Raw genomic sequence first — 20465 nt, 5'->3', positions numbered from 1 at the left:
TTATGACTTTATTCTGGAAATCTCAGATTTCTCTGTAGTACATTAGCACTTTGGTCCTCACTGCATTAGACTTATAAACTATATACTTAGATTATAAACTGTGTTACCTTCATCACAATGCTCAAATGTTTTGCGGCTCCAGACAGATTTTTTTTTGCCTAAAATGGCTCTTTTGGTAGTGAAGGTTGCTGACCCCTGTGCTAGACCAGTGTAATGTAAAATAAAGTAGAATGTACTCTGACATCTTCCAGATGCATGACGTAAGTGGATATTCCTTGACTGCTTACGGTGTTACACCCAAACTGGGAGTGCAGGTGTTCACCGGGCGTCGTCACAGAGCAGCAGGACCAAACCATATAATATGTCACAGTGACACAATACAGCAGCGTGTCCACAGAGACGCCTCGGACAGTTTTTTTTCATTTCACATGGTGATGAAGCAGCTCCCTGGAGATGTGACACGTCAGCTTATATCGGTGACAGCACCACTCTGTTTGAGTGCTGCAGCTTGGCCCCGGAGGTGAGAGAGACACACACACACAGACACACACACATACAGTACACTACACATAGCATATCATCACCTGCTCATGTCACATCGTGCTGATCATTAGAGAAAATCCATCTGGGAAAGTCTAACGTGTCAAAGCACAATTTAGTGACTAGTAGTATTATGAGTCTGACTCTGGTTCCAAGTCCTATTGATCCAAAGTGACCCCAACTCTCCTTTAAACTGTCTTTTATTATAAGGACATCACTGCAGCTATTACGATAAGGCCTATAAAGGCTCATTGTATATTATTGCTGCTAATAGCCAATGCTTGATGCCATTAGGATGTCTAGACTTTGAAATTACTGCCCAAGGAGCTGAAAGTGGTTTAATCCCCCCTTTTTTTCATCTTGTCTTAATTTTATTGAGCTGTTTTTTTTTCTTTTCTTCTTTTTTTTAAAATGTAATGATCTTTAAGAGTCCTTCAAAAAGCCCCGAAAACCTAATTTCTCAGTCATCCTCTTACTGTGAATGATGGTGCTCCTTCATGAACGAGCATAATTCTGCCCAAGTTGGACCAGTTTGGGTTATTTCACATGAGAGATTTCTGTCTGTGCTGTTTTATCTGGGCTCGTCTCACTGGTCTGAAGTGAGTCAGACTCAGTCTGAAAAAGGTGATGTTGTGTATTTCTGTGGGGATTTAGCAAAATTTGACTCAAAACCGATGACAGCTGTTTGCTCACATTGACAGGTAAAGTTAAAGGTGCTCATTGGAGTTTTCTTGCAAACAAACAAAGTTACTTTTACCAGAAAGCATTGTGTATATATCCTTGAAGTTAAATAAGCACGTTGCGTGCATTTACTTCCTCAGAAAAGATTTGCAACATTAATCATTTTGAACATTTTGAATCTGTATTGTTTAAATCCGTTGTGTACTTAATAGCATGCTATCATGCTAGCATGCCGTCCTCTTCTGCTCTGCATTTGCTGGTGCATTTCTGTTTTTCTTGGTGCCTGTAGATGAGTGGATTAGTGTGAAACTATTGGCAGGAGTGTATACTGCATCAATATTGTGGAGGTCCCTCTTAAAAGACATCGCTCAATAGCACTATTAGAGTACCTTTAAAATCTCTAAAGCGCACACACACACACACACACACACACACAGTCATGATGAAGCTGAATATCTCAATATAATAAAATAATTTTTTTAGAATTAATAAGGATATTTTATGCTATTTATTACCATGATTGTTGCTTATTTAGTCACAAATATTTAATGTTATAGAGAAATACGTAGGCTTTGAAACTAAGTTTTTAGGCACTTTTTAACGATGATTGCATTCTACTTTTTCCTCTTGATTTTAAGTTTTTTTGTTTTTATTTACTCTTTTGTTAAATTTGTAAAATCTGTAGGCCTAAATCTGACCGAAAAGTATTTGTTTTGACATTGGAAACGCCAAACCTGGAAAGCTCCACAAAAAGCAAATACATGGACCTATATTATATTATATTATATTATAACATACAGTCTGGGTGCTGCTGGGTGGATTACATTTTGAATTTGGCAGTCAGTGTCTGGATAAAGCTGCTTATGATACTCTGCCTGCCAGTTGAACATACTGTTCTTATAATTGGAATAAATCACTCATGGTCTTTACATATCATTTTAATTCTTATCAGGTTTTTTATATATCATGGAGGAGCAGTTTCTCAATCATCCCTCCCCCAATAGATACACATTCACTTTCAGTTTCAGTTAAAAACCTTTTCAGCTCTTTTATTCCACTATAAGACTTCTTCACATGGATACAAATACAGAGACACTACAGTAGATGAATTAAGGTAAAACATAAGTGAAAACAATGTTGTTTAGTCTCCTGTAGAGACCGGGCAGGACATGCTTATCTAGAGTTGAGTGAAACACACCCACGCCATGTTGAGTCAAAGCAGCCATTTTATCTCATTTTCGCACATCTAGACCACAGAGATGGTGGTAGTCCGTTCAACCTGAAGAGCTTATCTCTCAGCCCTCCTCATCAGCACTGCTAATGTAGCCTCGCCAGCCACCTCAACTGCTATTAAAAAAGCAATTTGAAAAGATTAATACTTTAACGCTCTTTAATTTCACCGCTGTTTGCCGGCTCCGGCGGTGACTGAGTGGAAGAAGTCAAACAGTGCCCGGGTGATAAATGGTTTTAATTTTGTGCAGATTGAATAAACAGATGTATTCATAGATTGCCTGCCTGATTTGTATGTTCACTTCATAATATGACTGATGTGCAGTACATTTTTGGATCTCCACATCTAGGGTTTGAGAGAAAAATGGTATTTAATCCAACTCTTATAGATCATGAAATATGTGCAGGTTGGACAAGATCTGCACACATTAATCAACTATTGTAAACAGGGTTTAGATGAAAATGACTCCGCAGTGGCTCAAGATTTGTGTTGATTAGTCGGCCATCAAACCACCTTACCCTCCTTGACTACAGATCAACGTCCACAAGGGGGCAGAGTGCAATTCAATTACAAAATGTCACGCTGCCTAATCGTTCCCTCAAGAGCTGCAGGCCAGGAATGAAGGATGCAGCTGCAGGCCTCGATGGCTGCATCCGCCAGCTCGGTTTGATCAGGAGCAATGATTAATGATAAAATCAATAACAGGAACAGGATTAATTAATGGATCCTGAAGAGATTGAGATGTAATTTACCAAGCTAAAGATTTACAAACTGAACTTCAGATGGTTTACAGCCACAGGTGTGGTGAACACATTCATGTTTTTTGAGAATATCTTGAGTCTAAAAGCACTAAAAATGAGACATGGTCTTATCCCATTTTCATTTTTGGCTTAAGTGCTGTCTTAATGCTGCATAGAAGCCAAATGAATGTGTCCATAAAATACAATGAAAGTATGAATCAAGCTGTTTTTGTAATGATTTTACTTTTTAAAAGACAAAATTGTTGAGCACTAAAGCATCAAGATTACATTTAGAAGAGGTCTCCAGCGCCATGGGATAGATATCAGTAAAGGCAATAGCCGGTACTTCATCCTCTATAGTCAACTGGATACCCTTTTAAAAGCATCTGGGAGAGGATCCGGTAAAGCTGTTGCAGGGTTTAAGCTGCATTACTTCTTTCTTTAGTATTTCCTCTCTCAACAGCAGCAAAGTGGCTCAAGTATTTTCCTGCAGAGGCAAAGGGCTCCCAGACAAACATCATCATTTATAGGCTGGTTATTATTCAGACATGCAGACTTTTGTTTGCAATCTCACCATAGTTTGTTGTGGAGAAGGTGATTTTAAAGGTGCTTTGATGAGGCTCATTAGCGTTTTTTCCAGACACTTTCGATTGATTGAAATTATGAGCCAGACTTTACTTTACTGAGCCCTTTTGATCACAAGATTACAAAAGCAATCTCATTGCCTCTTTGCTACCAAATTACCAATTTATTACAATTTATCCTGTGAGGTTGTAGCAGGGTCAGTTTTAAAGCTAGAGCTAAGACACTGGTATCATAAAAAACTAGAAAAACCTGAAGAATCCATAGGTGCCAACCATGTTATACTAGCTTGTTGGGAAGGAGGTTAGATAACGCTCCAAAGATACACTAAATTTTAGCGTTTGAGGCACGACATAGTCAAGTCAGCACACTGACACACTGACAGCTGTTGTTGCCTGTTGGGCTGCAGTTTGCCATGTTATGATTTGAGCATATTTTTTCTGCTAAATGCAGTACCTGTGAGGGTTTCTGGACAATATTTGTCATTGTTTTGTGTTGTTAATTGATTTCCAATAATAAATATATACATATATTTGCATAAAGCAACATATTTGCCCACTCCCATGTTGATAAGAGTATTAAATACTTGACAACTCTCCCTTTAAGGTACATTTTGAAAAGGTAAAAATTAATGTATGTACATATATGTATATATATATATATATATTTAAAGATTACTTTTTTGACATTTTTGCCTTTATTATATTGTGACAATGTAGATACAGACAGGAAACTGCTAAGTCACCAGGATGCCCCATATAGCTTATACTAATTCAGAATATTAGTTGGAATAATGAATTATCATTATTATCAGTAGCTAATTCGAGTTGTGGACAAAAATACAATTAAAAGGACTTGATTGTAAAGTCAACTTTGTGCTGGATCTTTTATTTGCATTTTAATCACAGCCTGCCAACATGTATATTTACACTGCAATATAGCGTATCAAAGAACAAAGGTGTTCGTATCAGTGAAACCTTTTTAGGTCAATCTGATAAAGATAAAAATAATAAACTGATTAAAACGTCTCCTGCTGTTTGTAATTGACACAGATTTTGACAGTGGGAGAAATTGTTACGGCTGGTTGAATGAGTCATTGTTTGGACTGGATTTGCTGTAAAACACAAAAACCCAACGTGCGCACACACACACACACACACACACACACACACGCACACACGCACACACACACACACACACACACACATACACACACACACACACATAATCGAAGAGGCAGGCTTCTTGTCACTGTTGCTTAGCAACCGTGGGAGCTACACGAGCCAAATCCCCGTGGTGGCAAGCTGATGTTGAATTAGGTGGAGTGGGGTGGGGGAAAGAAAGGAAATGTTTGGGAGAGATGTGTCTCCAGCAGGCGCAGGAGGAGGCGTAGATGTTCAGGTGTTCGTTCTTATTTTTGGATGTGGTGAATCTTCAGTTCCTGTGAAACACAATCTCTCTCTGGGTTTTTGTTTTGTTTTTTCTGGCTGTTGAGAATAGGATTTACAGTTGCATTTAGGATGTAAAAAAAACATGTTTATTATTAGTATTATGTACATACCTAAATCTTAAGATACTGAATCTTTTTGTTGAAAGAGATGTGAACACAGATATGCCTTCCAGCATAATCTCTTCTCCCTCTAATCCCCACAACAGTAAATACATTTCATTTTAAAGGTAATATGGATCAAAATAGTCGCCTGAATCACTCCTAACGAAGAGTGTCATATGAAATGAAAATATGCAAGGAGTTGAGCAGCAATGGCTAAGGAATCTCTCTTTAAAAACACATGCACATGAGCAGGACAGGGAAAATACTGCCAGCGCAATATACACATAGTGTGTGTCTGTACTGCAGTTCTCTCAGCTCGACTGCAGTGGTGCTGCTGCTGTACAAATGCTGTCTCCGCTGTGATTTGCATATCAACTGCAGTGAGAATGAGAACACACTTTGATTTACTGTACAGCCAGGCAGCCGCAGCAGAGACGCTGCTTTCTTCTCTGTGTTTGCTTGCTTTTTAATGTGTCCTACTTTTGGTAAGTGAGGGTCCATGTTAGAGCAGATTCATGACACACTGATGAAGGATATAAAGGAAACTGTAAGGTAGAGTAAGTCACCCTGGATTAGATCTTCTGCTGAGCTTGTCTCGGGACAATAATCACATAATAACATGGTGACAGATACTATAGTGGATACTTACAACTGCTCGATTCCATTGTTGTGGTCAGTAGCTGTCCAGGATTTTTATTTCTGACATGTTTATGCGATTAGTTTTCCCTGTTTATGGACAGGACTAATCATTTGATTCATTAGTCTAAGGTGGCATTACTTCTGCCATATCAGACATTCAAAAACATCCTTTGAATGTTATCAGAAATGTGTGGACTTACCAGGTAATGAGAGAAATGGCTGTGTAATGTTTTCGTCTCTGCAACAAATGATGTTGTAGTCCACAGCCACATGGTGTGTCAATGTAGATGAAACTATAAACAGTATCTTTAAAAAGTGAGGTTGCTGAAATTGGACATTTTTTTGTGGCTCCACAATTAACAACATTCAGATGATTCTTGGAGGTATTGATGACAGGCTTGCTCTCAGTCTATAAAAACAGCTTTGTAGTTGTGGTTAGTAGTATTATTTTCTATTTTTGATGGCTAAAAAATGGAAAAAGGCTTCACACAGGTGGACTCCATACCCACCTGTGTCCAGCCGTTGTGCTATACAGTTGGTGAAACATGTCAATTCTTTATACTTCTCACATACAGATGAAGTATGATTATTGATAATCAATCTTCTTGTCTGACTCTTATTATAATGTAAACCAAGGGTGTGTCTGGGGATTGGAGTCTGATTGGCCACCCCATTATCATAAACTTTGATTGGCAATCTGCCCAGTCAGAGAGTACTTTATACTGTGACTGTATATTTGAATGTGCAGAGTATTCTTTTGTATATAGACTACTTTTGGGGGGGTACAATTTCTTTTTGAGGACTTAAAGAATAATGTATGGAGGCTTCATATTACATGTGTATGGTGCCACTCTGTTGTGTTGTGTTTGGTCTAGTTATCTTTAAATTTGAAACACAGGGATGTACGAAACTATAAGACACTGTAATTAAAGTAGACATGAGTATTGGTAACAGAAATAGTAAATCAATGCGATTGCGATGTGTCTGGACTGCATTAATCAAGAGTATTTTCCTAAATATTAGACTGTTCCTTTAATGAATTATAGTCTCTGATGCTCTGCAGTCTTCTCTCAGAGGTTAGTGGTTAGATGACAGGAAACCTTCCTGGTTAATAAAGAATTAAAAGGCAAAGCAAATGAAGAAAGTGAAGGATATAGGACATAATATCAAACAAATTACAATCTGGGATTATGTATGTTTTTAAATTATTTTCTATGATTTATGATATGAGACACTTTGTTGTGTCTGTAGTCTGTGTGGATGTCTTTTGTGTCACTGGTGGCTTTCTGTTTATCTAGGAAGTCTGTATTAAATGTTAAAACATACACCAATAATAATCAAACAACATTTTATCTGCAAAATTAATCAGTAGTTTTATAGGTTAACATAAATGTCCTATTATCCCTTATATATATCAAATATAATTGGCATATCTGGAGATATAATATAAGTGTATATATATACAGGTGTTTAATTATTTGTGTCAGTTAAATATGGTTTACACTATAATTCAGCATAATGGTATCACAAAGTAGTTTTAGTGCTACTACCATTTATCTATTTAAAAAAAATCACAAATTAACAAGAAAAAAAATGTAATATTTCTGGGGATTATTAAATCAGAAATTTGCAAGAAAAAAAAAAAAATTCTTTGAGACGAAAGTTGTACATTTACGAGAAAAAAATTAAAAATTTGGGTGAACAAAAAAAAATTTCTCTGAGATTAAAATCGTACATTTCCGAGGTTAAAACTTGAATATTCTGAGATTAAAGTCGTACCAAAAGTAGTAGTAGTGTCATTTAAATTTAATATAATTTGTAATTTATTAACAATATACTTCCAGTGTGTTATGGAACATATCCAATAAAATATTACAAAAAACTAATTTATTGTGTTTTTTAATATATTGCAAAACGCATAACCATATAATGAAATCAATGTAAATTGAATATAGTAAATATAGTACCATACAATTCAAAATTATACTACTATTGTTAAGAGTCTTTGAGTTCTTTAAAAGCGCTATATAAGTTGAATTTATTATTCTACTACTATGAAATAATAATACTGTATATATTTCTAATATTTTAATATTTGAGCATATATTAATGTATGTTAGTTCATTAAGTGGTGAGGGGTTGTCATCACCATATAAAAAAATCAATGTAAATTGAATATAATAAATATAGTGTCATATAATTCAAAATTATACTATTGAAATAATATTACTGTATATGTATATTTCTAATATTTTAATATTTGAGCATATTTTAATATATGTTAGTTCATTAAGTGGTGAGGGGTTGTCATCACCATATAAAGAAATCAATGTAAATTGAATATAGTAAATATAGTGCCATATCATTCTAAATTGTACTATTATTGTCCTACTACTATGTAATAATAATACTGTATATGTATATTTCTAATATTTTAATATTTGAGCATATATTAATGTATGTTAGTTCATTAAGCGGTGTCATTTGTTGACATTGCAATCACTATTAATATAAATTAATAACTATATTTATACAAAAATAAGACTAGATTGTGCAAAGCCAACTCCCACCCACTGTACTATTGTTATGTCTTCAAGCTGTGAACAACATCTACTGCAGAGGGGGGGAGGGGATTTGTGGGTACAATTTTAAAAACTTATTGAACATTATTATCCCTGTCGATTAAATCACAGCACTTTATCATATTTTATATCCTCGTAAAAATAATTTTTTCATGACTTATATTGTCCTATCCGCGGTGAAATTAGAGTTATTATGGTTTAGTCCCCCCTCTCCCGCTGCGTGGTGAAGATGGTACGGTCCATAATGTGAAGCGGCACCGTCCCCCCTCAACGTCAGTTTATGGTGAGTCCGTGTCCACCGTGTCCACTCCTCCTGCTCTATACCGGAGCCGTCTATCGGCTCTATAATCCGCCGTGTGAACCGGGATGCTGGTGCTGGGGGATCCGTGAACACCGTGAGCTCCTGGGCTCTGTCACTTCCAGGAAATGAATGTTGTTTTAATACCTCGTCTTTAGTTGTACACAGTAGTGTCCGCATGAGAGACGTTTCTTTTTGAATTTTAGCCGTTATTTAGCCGGTTTTGAACCGTTATTTAGCCGTTTATTTTTAAATTCTTTGACGGTTGGTCAGCAGCACCAGCAGCAGGGAGCAGAACTAAGAAGCCGCGGCCGCCTGACAGGTGCCGTCGCCCGGCTCTGTGTTTGGAGAGATGCCGCCCGTCCAGAGAACCATGTCTGATCTTCGTACCCGGTCGGAGGGTATGTAAAGACTATTCCACCTCGTTTGTGTGTGTTACAGAAATGTTTGGAAATCAGGTTCAGCTGCTATTTCCTTCAGAAAACGAAAGAAGAAAGAAAGAAGGCCGGGCTGGTTGGTGCTGTCTGGAAGTCCATCCAGGACAGTAACTTAGCTAGCTAAAGCTGTGTTAACATGGGGTCAAGGAAACCCTTGAGAGGGGCCTGGAGAGAGTTTTCTGAAGGAGTCTCCAGAAACAATTTGAATGTATTTCAATAAAAAGAAGGTCTCCATATCTGTAGATAAAACATGGGAGTTTCCCCAGACAGTTGCTTAATCAAATGGGTGTCTGCAGTCTCTGTATGAAGCTTCTTTAGGGTGCACCTGACCCAGCAAACCTCACCAGACTGGGACCCCCCAGTCCAGACTGGGACCCCCCAGTATGGTTGGTGTATATCCCTTACTTTCTTCATTTGCTTTGCCTTTTAATTCTTTATTAACCAGGAAGGTTCCCTGTCATCTAACCTCAAACCTCTGAGAGAAGACTGCAGAGCATCAGAGACTATAATTCATTAAAGGAACAATAAAGAGATAAAATCTCCATATCTGTAGATAAAACATGGGAGTTTCCCCCAGACAGTCTGCAGTCTGTATGAAGCTTCTTTGGGGTGCACCTGACCCGGCAAACCTCACCAGACTGGGACCCCCTCCTCCAGCCCACCACAAAACAATCATCATCATCATCATCTCAGAAAGCAGTGACTGCAAGTTGATGCTTTAGTGACAGTAGCCACAAGTCTTAACAATGCAATAACAAAGTGTCAGGCAAATGGCATCTCCAGTAGCGTGGGTCTAATAATACAGCCATTGTAATTCAGCTGGGACCCTCACCCAGCAGCCTTCACTGCACCAGTAACTTTCCACTGCATCTCGGTTGTATTTACCAGGGAAAGAGGATGCATGTGATGCATGTGTGTGTTACAGAAATGTTTGGAAATCAGGTTCAGCCTGCTATTTCCTTGTTAAAATGAAAGAAAGAAGGCTGGGCTGATGGCTAGTCTGGAAGTACATACAGGACAGTAACTTAGCTAGCTAAAGCTGTGTTAACGGTGCCCCGACAGACAGGGGTCAAGGAAACCCTTGAGAGGGGCCTTGAGAGTTTTCTGAAGGAGTCTCCAGAAACAATTTGAATGCATTTCATGAAAGAGAAAGTCTCCATATCTGTAGATAAAACATGGGAGTTTCCCCAGACAGTTGCTTAATCAAATGGTAGTCTGCAGTCTCTGTATGAAGCTTCTTTAGGGTGCACCTGACCCAGCAAACCTCACCAGACTGGGACCCCCAGTCTGGATGGGTGCTAGGTTTGCTGGTACATTTGATTAAGCACCCTTATCCTAGATAAACAGAAAGTCACCAGTGACATAAAAGACATCCACACAGACTACAGACACAACAAAATGTCTCATATCAGAAATCATAGAAAATAAGTTAAAAACATAAATGATCCCATGTTGTAATTTGTTTGATATTATGTCATGAGTTAACATCTGCACTGGGGCCAGATGAGAAGGAGTCACCCAAGCAGTTCAATGCCCGTACTTAGTTTTAAATACTGGTGAAGAAAGATTAACAAAACATATATTTATATCGATTGATCATGAAATCACTAATATTTTGAGAGAGGGATCCCTATCTGGTTGGTGTATATCCTTTACTTTCTTCATTTGCTTTGCCTTTTAATTCTTTATTTACCAGGAAGGTTCCCTGTCATCTATAACCACTAACCTCTGAGAGAAGAGTGCAGAGCATCAGAGACTATAATTCATTAAAGGAACAGTCTAATATTTAGGAAAATACTCTTGTTTGATGCAGTCCAGACACATCGCAATCGCATGGATTTAACATTTCTGTTACCACTACTCATATCTACTTTAAGTACAGTGTCTTATAGTTTCTTACATCCCTGTGTTTTAATTTAAAAGATAACTAGACCAAACACAACACAACACAACAGAGTGGCACCATACACATGTAATATAAAGCCTCCATACATTATCTGGATGGGTGCACCTGACCCAGCAAACCTAGCACCCATCCTCCCAGTCTGGATGGGGGGGGTCCCAGTCTGGATGGGTGCTAGGTTTGCTGGGTCAGATGCACCCATCCAGACTGGGACCCCCCCCTCAGTTATATGTCCAGCTCACCACAAAAGAATCATCATCATCTCAGAAAGCAGGAAGAAGTGACTGCAAGTTGATGCTTTAGTGACAGTAGCCACAAGTAATAACAATGCATTAAACAAAGTGTCCAGCAAATGGCATCTACAGTATAGCGTAGGTCTAATAATACAGCCATTGTAATTCAGCTGGGACCCTCACTCACCAGCCTTCACTGCACCAGTAACTTTCCACTGCATCTCAGTTGTGTTTGCCAGGGAAAGAGGATGCAGAGGATACATACACACATAGCTTAAGTGATTTGAATGCTGGTAAGGGGATCTGTTTACGTTAGGGCTCTGGAGGCTGCTTAGTAGCTTTGGTGTGTTAAGGTCAGTTTGTTTATCCAGGAGAGCATCTATATGGCTGGGCATATAACAGGCTCATTACTGGCTGCAGATGCACAGTCCTGGCTGTAGGGTTTCCTCCTTTTATAAATTCATCCCATCACTTATTGGTGGCTCACCCTGACCTCTGACCTCTGGCAGAATTTATCTGCAGGGATCAATAACATATCGTAGTGTTATTATTTATGGTACTTTACTGCGGTTTGTGTTTCTCCTCACACTAAATTTAGTTTGATTTGGGATTGCTTAGGTTTGATTTATAACTGTAGACTCAGGCTAATATCTCAATCTGAGTTATTGCAGTTGGGTATATTTTTTGGCAAGCAGTCTGGCCGCTTAAAGTGAATTAAAATGAACTTCCTCTCATTTGTATTTTCTATATACTTCTAGTTAAGTTGTTCCATAAATCAAAATGTAGGGTATAAGGGGGTCATTTGCATACCTAATATGTGCTTCTCATTAAGGCTATTAATGACATGTCTATAATCATGCACAGTGTGCCATCTCATTTACCTCTAGTAATGCAGTAACTTCACTGTATGAGACAGTTTTAATTGTTACCAGCCGCGACAGTGTGTGGCTGGTATTGTTTTCACCTTGTGAGTCTGTGTGTCATCATGTGTTCCTGGAGACACTTAACTGTAGTGGGAACTCCCACAGAACCAGTTTTGGGTAGTTTCCCAGGTGTTTTAATGCCTGTCTGGACAGATTTTGTCACTGTGATAGTGCCACCATCGTGCAAGATGCAGTCACGAAACTTTACAGATGTGTAATTGAGATCAAAATGAGGGCTGAGTTCCAAGATGGTTGTAGTCCGAGCAAGGGTGTCCCCCCCCCGACTTTATGCTCCTCTCCCAATTGGGCGTTGTGGCTGGTGTGATTTCATCGCAAGATGGTCTCTAGTTGAGTATGTGTTCATACAGGAAGTATTCCTGAACTAGGTCCTTCATCCAAGTAGCTAGGACTGTGGGGAATGCATTTTTACAGAGAAATGTGACTCAATTACAAAAATATTCAGTATTTGTGAATATGAAGCACTGTCTGAAAGCTGCTGCAGAGGAGCATAAAACTAACACCAACCTGTGATACCCTCAATTTGTGGTGCACAGCATATTGGTCAGCTTATCCATATCCGTGATATAACGCACCATTGACTCATTTGTTAATTACAAATGACAAGTCACTACTTTTCTTTAAATGTGACAATTCTTAGTCAGTTCTGAAAGGATAAAGGTAATACACAAGTTTGTGTGCACTACTGAAATCTTGAAAAACATGATTAAATGGAGCCATTTTCCTTTTTTGATTTTGCAAAACTTGGTGTTACTTGAAGCAATCAGGATTTTACAGAAAAGCCTTAACGCTGAATTCACACCAGGCAGCGGCGAAGTGCGGTTCGCCGCAATAATTAAATTTTTCTGCGTCCGGGAGGCGTGTTCATGTGTTTCAGGTGGGAAGAAATTCTTTATAACCTAGGTCAACATGTCACAGGAGTCACAGGATCTGTTTGCTTATTGGCTGCGGGTTCTTTCTGGCCGCACTTTGCCGGTAATAGTTGAACTTTTCCCAACTTTTGTTTGGCCGCACTTTGCTGCAGAATCGAACGGCCGCACTTCGCCGCTGCTCTGGAGTGAATCCGGTGTAAAGGACTTACCTACTATAAATGAAAATAATATTATTATATTATATTATATTATAATATATATTATAATATTATTATTATTAATAATAATATTGGCCTAAACGACCATTATTGCTTATTATTGAATATTTAAATATTGAGCATCTCTAGCATACAGACATTGATCTACTCCACAGAAAAACAATAGGAATCTGTTTTTGTTGAATAAGAGAATATTTCTTCTAACCCATAAATGTGTTTTTTTCCAAAACAAACCAAAAATTGTGCCCACATTGTGAATATTGTTCATACCTGCATATCCGTATCCTCAACAGATGGCCTTGATGTCAAACATTTCTATTTCTTCCAATCATTCAAAATACAGCAGTGCATTTTATGTGACAGAACTAGTTACACAGTGGTAAGATTGTCTTTCTGATTTATGGCTGTAGGACAGGCAGTTATGCATGATCAATAACAATAAAGTGATGATTAAAACTGACTACTAAAATTCAGTGCTTTTACCCAAATTCAATTATAAAAATATATGCAAGTGTGTCAATAAAACACATTTCTGTGCTGTTAAATTGAGTTTTTCCTTTTTTTTTTGATAGGAATGGTGTGAGTAGGGTGCATCTCACACTTGTTGTAAGTGGTTTGGTGTTAGTTTTGTGCTTTTTTGTAGTTTTGAAATGCCACCTAAGAGCTGGTAATTATAAAGCAATTTGTCATCCTGCGAAGGCCCCATGCATCCTACTGGAAGACATCTGAATAATTAAATACTACTATAGATTCCATAGAAAACTGTTGGCCAATGTGGCTGCTGCAGTCACAAGAGCAAACACATGAATTATGCAGCAGCTATTGCTGTCACCCCCAACCCCCATCTACCACACACTACCTTTTTAGATTACTAAGAGCAAACGATTTTGCTGTTTTTCACTTGGCTCCATAACACTAAAGCGTACACTATCATCCCCCTGCTTCAAAACAGTATCATGTTTTCTTTACAAGTATCTTTCTGAATGCAGGATTCGATCACCTCCTGCACCGTGCTAGGTTGATGACCAACATTTCCAGCCTCATGGCTCCACATCTAGTGAAGTATTTTTGCTCTGTTCCGCAACATTTCTTTCGGCTGATTTTATGAGAGTCTAAGCACACTCCCCACCCTTCAGTTTTATTTTTTAATCACCACACTGCATCAGGCAGGCTTCCATCTAGAAAGGGCAGCCCTCTGCCAGGCTTACCACTTAATCCATCAGCGGCTTGTCCGTCAGCTCTCCGTGCTGCACACTCCCCAGTCTCGCCCACCACGTGCTGCTCCACTCCTTGTCACTCTTCTCCGCTGCGCCGTGCGGAAACATCCGACATCACTTCCAGCCTGTGCCTGCATGAGTTGCCAAAATAACCTTATCTGGGACACTGTTGGGGTACAGGTGACGTCAGCAGCGATCAATGTGTGATCCTGCGTTGACAGACAGGCACCTTTTAGAGGCTGATCTTTCCAGCACAAATTTCTACGATAGGTGGGATTAATACCTGCTTCCACTGTCTAGATGCTGATCGACAGAAGCCACGCAAGTCAAAGCTAGACAGATGGCGAGAAGCATCCTGTTTGCCGCCTTAGCTTGCATACTTATCTGCAGACACACCAAAGCCCCTCTCACAATTGACACTAAAGGTGGAGATAGGCAGGTAAGCCTGTCCTGTGAGGAGGAATCTATCAAAAGACCAACTTGTCTTTTCGTGTCAGCTGATTCACATGATAGAAGATGCTCTTCTTCAGCATCTGATTGCCCACATACTAGTTTTGAAAGAGTCAGTCTGCTTCTCCTTGGAGCATTACATCTCTACCTTTCTGTCATTCTCCAGATTTTTTTTTCATGTGTAAGTGAAGCAGGATGTTCCTCCGTAGCATTTCAATAACACCAGCTAAGCCTCGGTGTGTCTGAATAGTGGGAACAGCATGGGGAGGGAGACTGGAGGGGGATAGACTGCTCCCGTCTGAAGGGATCCAGAGCTGCCCATGTGCCTGGCGGATCACTGGCTGATAATAATGTGGCACAAAAGCCCAACACGCCACTAAATCCCCTCTCTGGGGCCGCTGGTGTGTCATATCAAGTCCCCTCGGGCCTCTCCACTCTGTCTATGTGTCGGCACGGGACATCTCCTCTGCTCTATTTTCCACTTAATGTCCTGCCTCCATCACTAACCTGCAGCCAGTCTAATATGTGCTTCTTCTCAATTCCCCTCACCTCAATGATTCTCCTCTGTCTGCAGAGGAAAGTGGATGTGGCAGGTCGTTGTGAGGAGGGGGAGATGTGAAAATGCTCATGTGCACGTGTCCATGCAGAGACGGATGCAGAGACACAGAAGCTACTCTAATGTTTGCTCATGTACGTCGTTATGAAGAGCTGATGAGTGAGAACTTTGCAGGCGTTAACAAGAAACTGCATTGTCTTATTTTGGGCTGCAACTAATGATTACTACCTTCATTTAAAAATGAATCTGTTGATTTTTTTGTTTGACTAAACAAATAATCTTAGAGCTCCATGGTGGCCTTGGGTGTTAAGGGGTACTGACCATAAACGCAACATCCCTTATTTGTATTTGCCAGGGACCTTTGATGCATACCATTCCCCATCTCTTTCTGTCCTTATTTTATTTCTCTATCGGCTATCCAGTTAAGTCCAAAATAATAATAATTAGGGCTGTCAAAGTTAACGCAATAATAACACGTTAATGCAAAACGCCACTAATTTCTTTAACGCATTAACGCAACTTGCAATTTTTAGGTTACTGTAATGTCTTAATGTCCTTAAAGTACCTGGAACTTATTAGAGCCTCTGATCTGCAGGTCAGCTGGAGATCCCCAGTAATGTTGCTCAGATCGAACTTTTTTTTACGAGCCACTGAAAAGCTGCGTTGCAAACATATGCTCATAGGGAAATAAATCTTCCCCTCAACCATCAGCTCATAAGATGCACAGTCACCTCCTGTTCCCAAATGTCAAATAATTCATGAAAGCAGCATTAGACGGTGAGAAAGAGGCCCTAAACTGTAAACGCAATCATCATTTTTTTCTGCTGGTGTCTTGTTTCTGGCCTGGCTGTGTTTGTCTATGTGATGGACACACACACACACAGGCACAGCAGGAAAATGCTGTAAGCCTGCACGTGCCAGGAGATAGCCAATATGATGGTGTCACAGCGGGATGACAAGGTCAGATAGAAAGGTGTCGGCAGGCACTCCACAGGGAAGCATCACCATCGGTGGCTGGGAAGATAAAACTCTTGCTGCCCTTGACCCCCAACATCTCAAACATTTTATGGCCTCGTTCCCATCTCAACTTTATGTCCAAACTAGGCCACAGTTCTACTTCTACTAGGACTTCCACATTTAATTTACAGTGCACCCTTATTGCGAATACTGTCTTTAGATAATACTTGAGAGTTTCTCATTCTGGACATTAGTGGACATCAGGTGGACATTAATGATTTGGGCATAATGTAAAGGCATAGTTGACACAGCAGGTACAATATAAAGTTGTAGCTTGATCTACATTTCTGTGCTGTGCTACGTCTTTACATCCTACTGATCACTTACTCAGTAGTCCTCTACTGTTAGATGACAAAACAAAAATGCTTTCACCACTTTCATGAATGCATGTGCTCCTGCAGTAAAAGCAGTAGTGTAATTGATCCAGTTATTAATAGACACAGTCTGAATACATTAATGCTGTTGAAGACCGACGCCTGAATCAATAACAGACAAGGATGGCGTCCATTTTATTATTTCTTCTATAGAGCTGAAAGGATGTACGCTTGTGTTGTGCTCATGTGTTACTTACTATGTTATACTGGATGATGGAGGCGCCAGTTTTTAACTGTTTAGCTAACATGTCACATCAGGTCAGTGAGCATCACTGAAACACTGGGATGGATTAATTGTCATTGCTCAGCCATTTGTATATTACAGCTATTTTTACTGAACAAATAAATGCAGTTGTCCTTATCAAGTTTTTGCCCCTATATCAGATCTGAGTCTGTAACTTTAATATTGATTTTTTGTTGTCTGACAGTTAAACATTAACTTAATATCTTGGTAAACCTGTTAGACATGAGACAACATCCCAGTTATCAACCAATCCATCTGACCTTACAACAGTGACACAACAAAAAACCTGTTACATACCATTGTGGCCTGTTGTTACCTGTTTTCTGCTGTTAGTTGTATAACTGGGAAGCCGTGCAGCATGAAGTAGCTTCTAACAATGTTGATTTACACAGTTTATGCTAATCCTCTAAATGCTCAACAGTTTTGTTTAGAAAAATTCTGAAAATGAAAAACATTGGGTCTTAGAGTCTTGCAGTGGTTACAGTACATTTGTACCCTGTGAATACAGGAGGAGGAAGGGCCAGATTAGCACTTTTGTTATGTTGGTTTATTGGTAATGTTATGTTGGTTCGTTATTTATGTTGGCTAGTTTATGTTGGTTGCACTGTCTTCCTTTAACTCGTGTACAGCCGGAGAGGTACATAAGCATTTCACTGCACATTATACTTATATAATTGTGTATGTGACGAATAAACTTGAAACTTGAGGTTAAGAATGAGGCTCAACGGTTCAAAACAGATTTTAGTTCTTAAACTTTGTCAGGATGCAAAAGGACACCTTACTGCAATTTGCAAAGTATATTTTTTGTCTATTATAAATTGGTGATACCGTTTCTTTATGTCTAGTGCCACCAGCAGTTTGATATTTTTGGCTTTTAGTGAAATATCTTAACATTTATTGGATGAATTACTTCTAAATTTGCTACAGACTTCCCTCAGGATGATCTCTAATAACTTTGGTGATCCTTTAGTGCCATGCTTGTGTTAACATGTGGCTCAAGTACAGCCTCACAGAGCCTCTAGCATAGCTGTAGACTCTTAGTCTTGATCCTTTATGAATAATCTTAATGATTAATTGATTTAACAGATTTGCTGTTCGTTAATTTTCTGTCAGTTGACTAATAGATTAGTAGATTAGATTAATAGATGAATTGATTTTTTTCCCAGCACTACTGAGGTTTTTTCCCCAACAGCTGTGGAGGAACCTCAAGCTACATTTAAGTTGGTGACACCTTGTGTGTTGTTTTGGCTATAACAACAATAGAACCTGGTGTATTATTTCATATGTTTTGATGAAGACAAGGAAGAGTAGTGTGTGGTCAGGCACGACACTGACACAGCACTATGACTGGTATTCACATGATCTATTTCCTGTCTTCAGATCTCTGAATTGCACGCCATACTTCCTTCCCTTTTACCATTCATAAAGTAGCACAGAGTGGAAAGGTTTCTGTCCCCGGGTGCAGATCCCTCGCTAAGCTAAGCCAGGCCATCCCTGTGATGTCACAGCAAGCCCCAGCTGCCCATGTTGTCCCTGGACTGACTGTCCGTCCCACCGTGGCCCGCCTTAGCCTATGGGGAGCCAGACGGAGCCGTACGGGGAGGGGGATTAATGCTGCGGCTGCCCTGTTGTTGTTGTGAGTGCTGGTTAAAGCATTGTGATCTGATAAGCGACTTATGGATGTTACTGTTGCTTAGATCGAGGCAGTATCTAGCTTCCCCCCCCCCCCCCCCCCCCCCCCCAATTCACAAATGGTTGGAGACGGGTGGGGTGGGGGGGTGGGGGGGGGCTTTCATCTCTGGGACTTTGATTCCCATGAATAGACTGTGGCTGCTCTGTCTACTGAAATATTTATCTGGCATAAATGAATCATGTACAGATCTTTCCTTTTGGTGGTGATGAGCAGAAGGCACTTTAAGCTCAGTGGGTTGAGAAATCCCAAAGCCCGGGGGTTTGGAACTAATTTGACCCTAATAACAATGGTAGATAGCCTCAGGTTAGGGTGAACAATGTGCAGACTGACAGCATCACACCTCACCTTTCTGTCTTTTTTGATTACTTGCTACATGGTGGTCTATTTGTGTTAAACATTTACACAGGAGCCATTCCTCTGCATTTTTCTGTTTTTAGAGTATTTGATGCAGTTTTTCTTCACAAAGCCTCTTGACTGTGGTTTGGCTACCATTCATTTTGTTCCTGTTAGATCAATGTCAGTAGCCCCTAGCTGCCTGCCCCCACCCGCCCTGGTATTATTGAATGAATCGTGTGGGAGCCTAGCGGTGGCCAGGTCACGTGCCTCCTCCTCCTCCTCCTCCTCCTCCTCCTCAGCTACACTTTATTGACCAGCCTACAACTCTCTCAGGCTCATTAGTGCTTGTTCGCTATCTCACCCGGTAGATTGGACTCTGCCTGGACCTATTTCTGGAAGAACAAAAAGCCTTTTTACCATTTGATTTGCCTCCAGATGGATGTTATACCCCCCGGTGATTGACTCATGGGCCTCTCTGAAGAATCCCAAGGCTTAGTCATGGAGCCAACTGACTCATCGCTGTGTAATCTTAGACATAGTAGGTGACCAAAGAAGTTGTAGAATGCTGCCAGCATGTGACATGATATCTTTCATGATTCGTTACAAGCTTGAGGTCAAACATGAATAGCCAGAATAAGATACGGTTGCTAAAAATATCTTGACTATAACAAGGATTTCTAGTTATTTTAAAAACAAGGATTAGTGCTGTTACTGTGACAATAGGGAGCCAAGAGCCATATGTATTTTTAAGTATTGGTCAGTTGTTTATTGTGTTCTTTAATATTTAAGCCTGAGTGTCATGATGTGCTGTGCTCGGTCATACGCTGGAGTATCAGGTCATTATTGTTCCTGTCGTTGCTGCCATTAGATGCGTTTAATCTTGCTTGTGTTGACAGTCATTGCAGCAATCATTATCCACCCCCACCCCTTCTGCCTGACCTGAGCAAATACCCCTCAGGATATCATAAATCTGCAGAGGATGGTTTTGTTGGTTTTATTAAAGAACAATATATTCGTATTGAGGGACAATACATTATTACTTCAGATTCAAGAGTAATTGTGATTTCTCTCAAATTTAAGTTTGGTTGTTTGTGTTGAACTATATTGTAACTAGGGCTGTCCTCGACCA

General features: G+C 39.6%; 1 protein-coding gene across 6 annotated transcripts in view; it reads left to right on the top strand.

The window, feature by feature from the left end:
• Positions 1–8812: 8812 nt before the first annotated feature.
• atp8a1 (ATPase phospholipid transporting 8A1) overlaps positions 8813–20465 on the top strand; it is a 123714-nt gene continuing 112061 nt past the window's right edge. For 2 of the 6 annotated variants that reach the window (XR_005208301.1, XM_037780976.1), the window contains exon 1: positions 8813–9246. Coding sequence is in view for 5 of the 6 variants with exons in the window: in XM_037780976.1 (XP_037636904.1) it covers positions 9198–9246 (49 nt within the window). In the remaining variant the exon portion in view is untranslated. The remainder of the gene's footprint in view (positions 9247–20465) is intronic. The other 4 variants (XM_037780973.1, XM_037780972.1, XM_037780975.1 and 1 more) reach the window with 2 other exon arrangements.

Source organism: Sebastes umbrosus, chromosome 9 (genome assembly GCF_015220745.1).
Source record: "Sebastes umbrosus isolate fSebUmb1 chromosome 9, fSebUmb1.pri, whole genome shotgun sequence".
Taxonomy (NCBI): Eukaryota; Metazoa; Chordata; class Actinopteri; order Perciformes; family Sebastidae; genus Sebastes; species Sebastes umbrosus.
The sequence above is the reverse complement of the archived record's forward strand: the minus strand, read 5'-3'. Positions and strand labels throughout refer to the sequence as shown.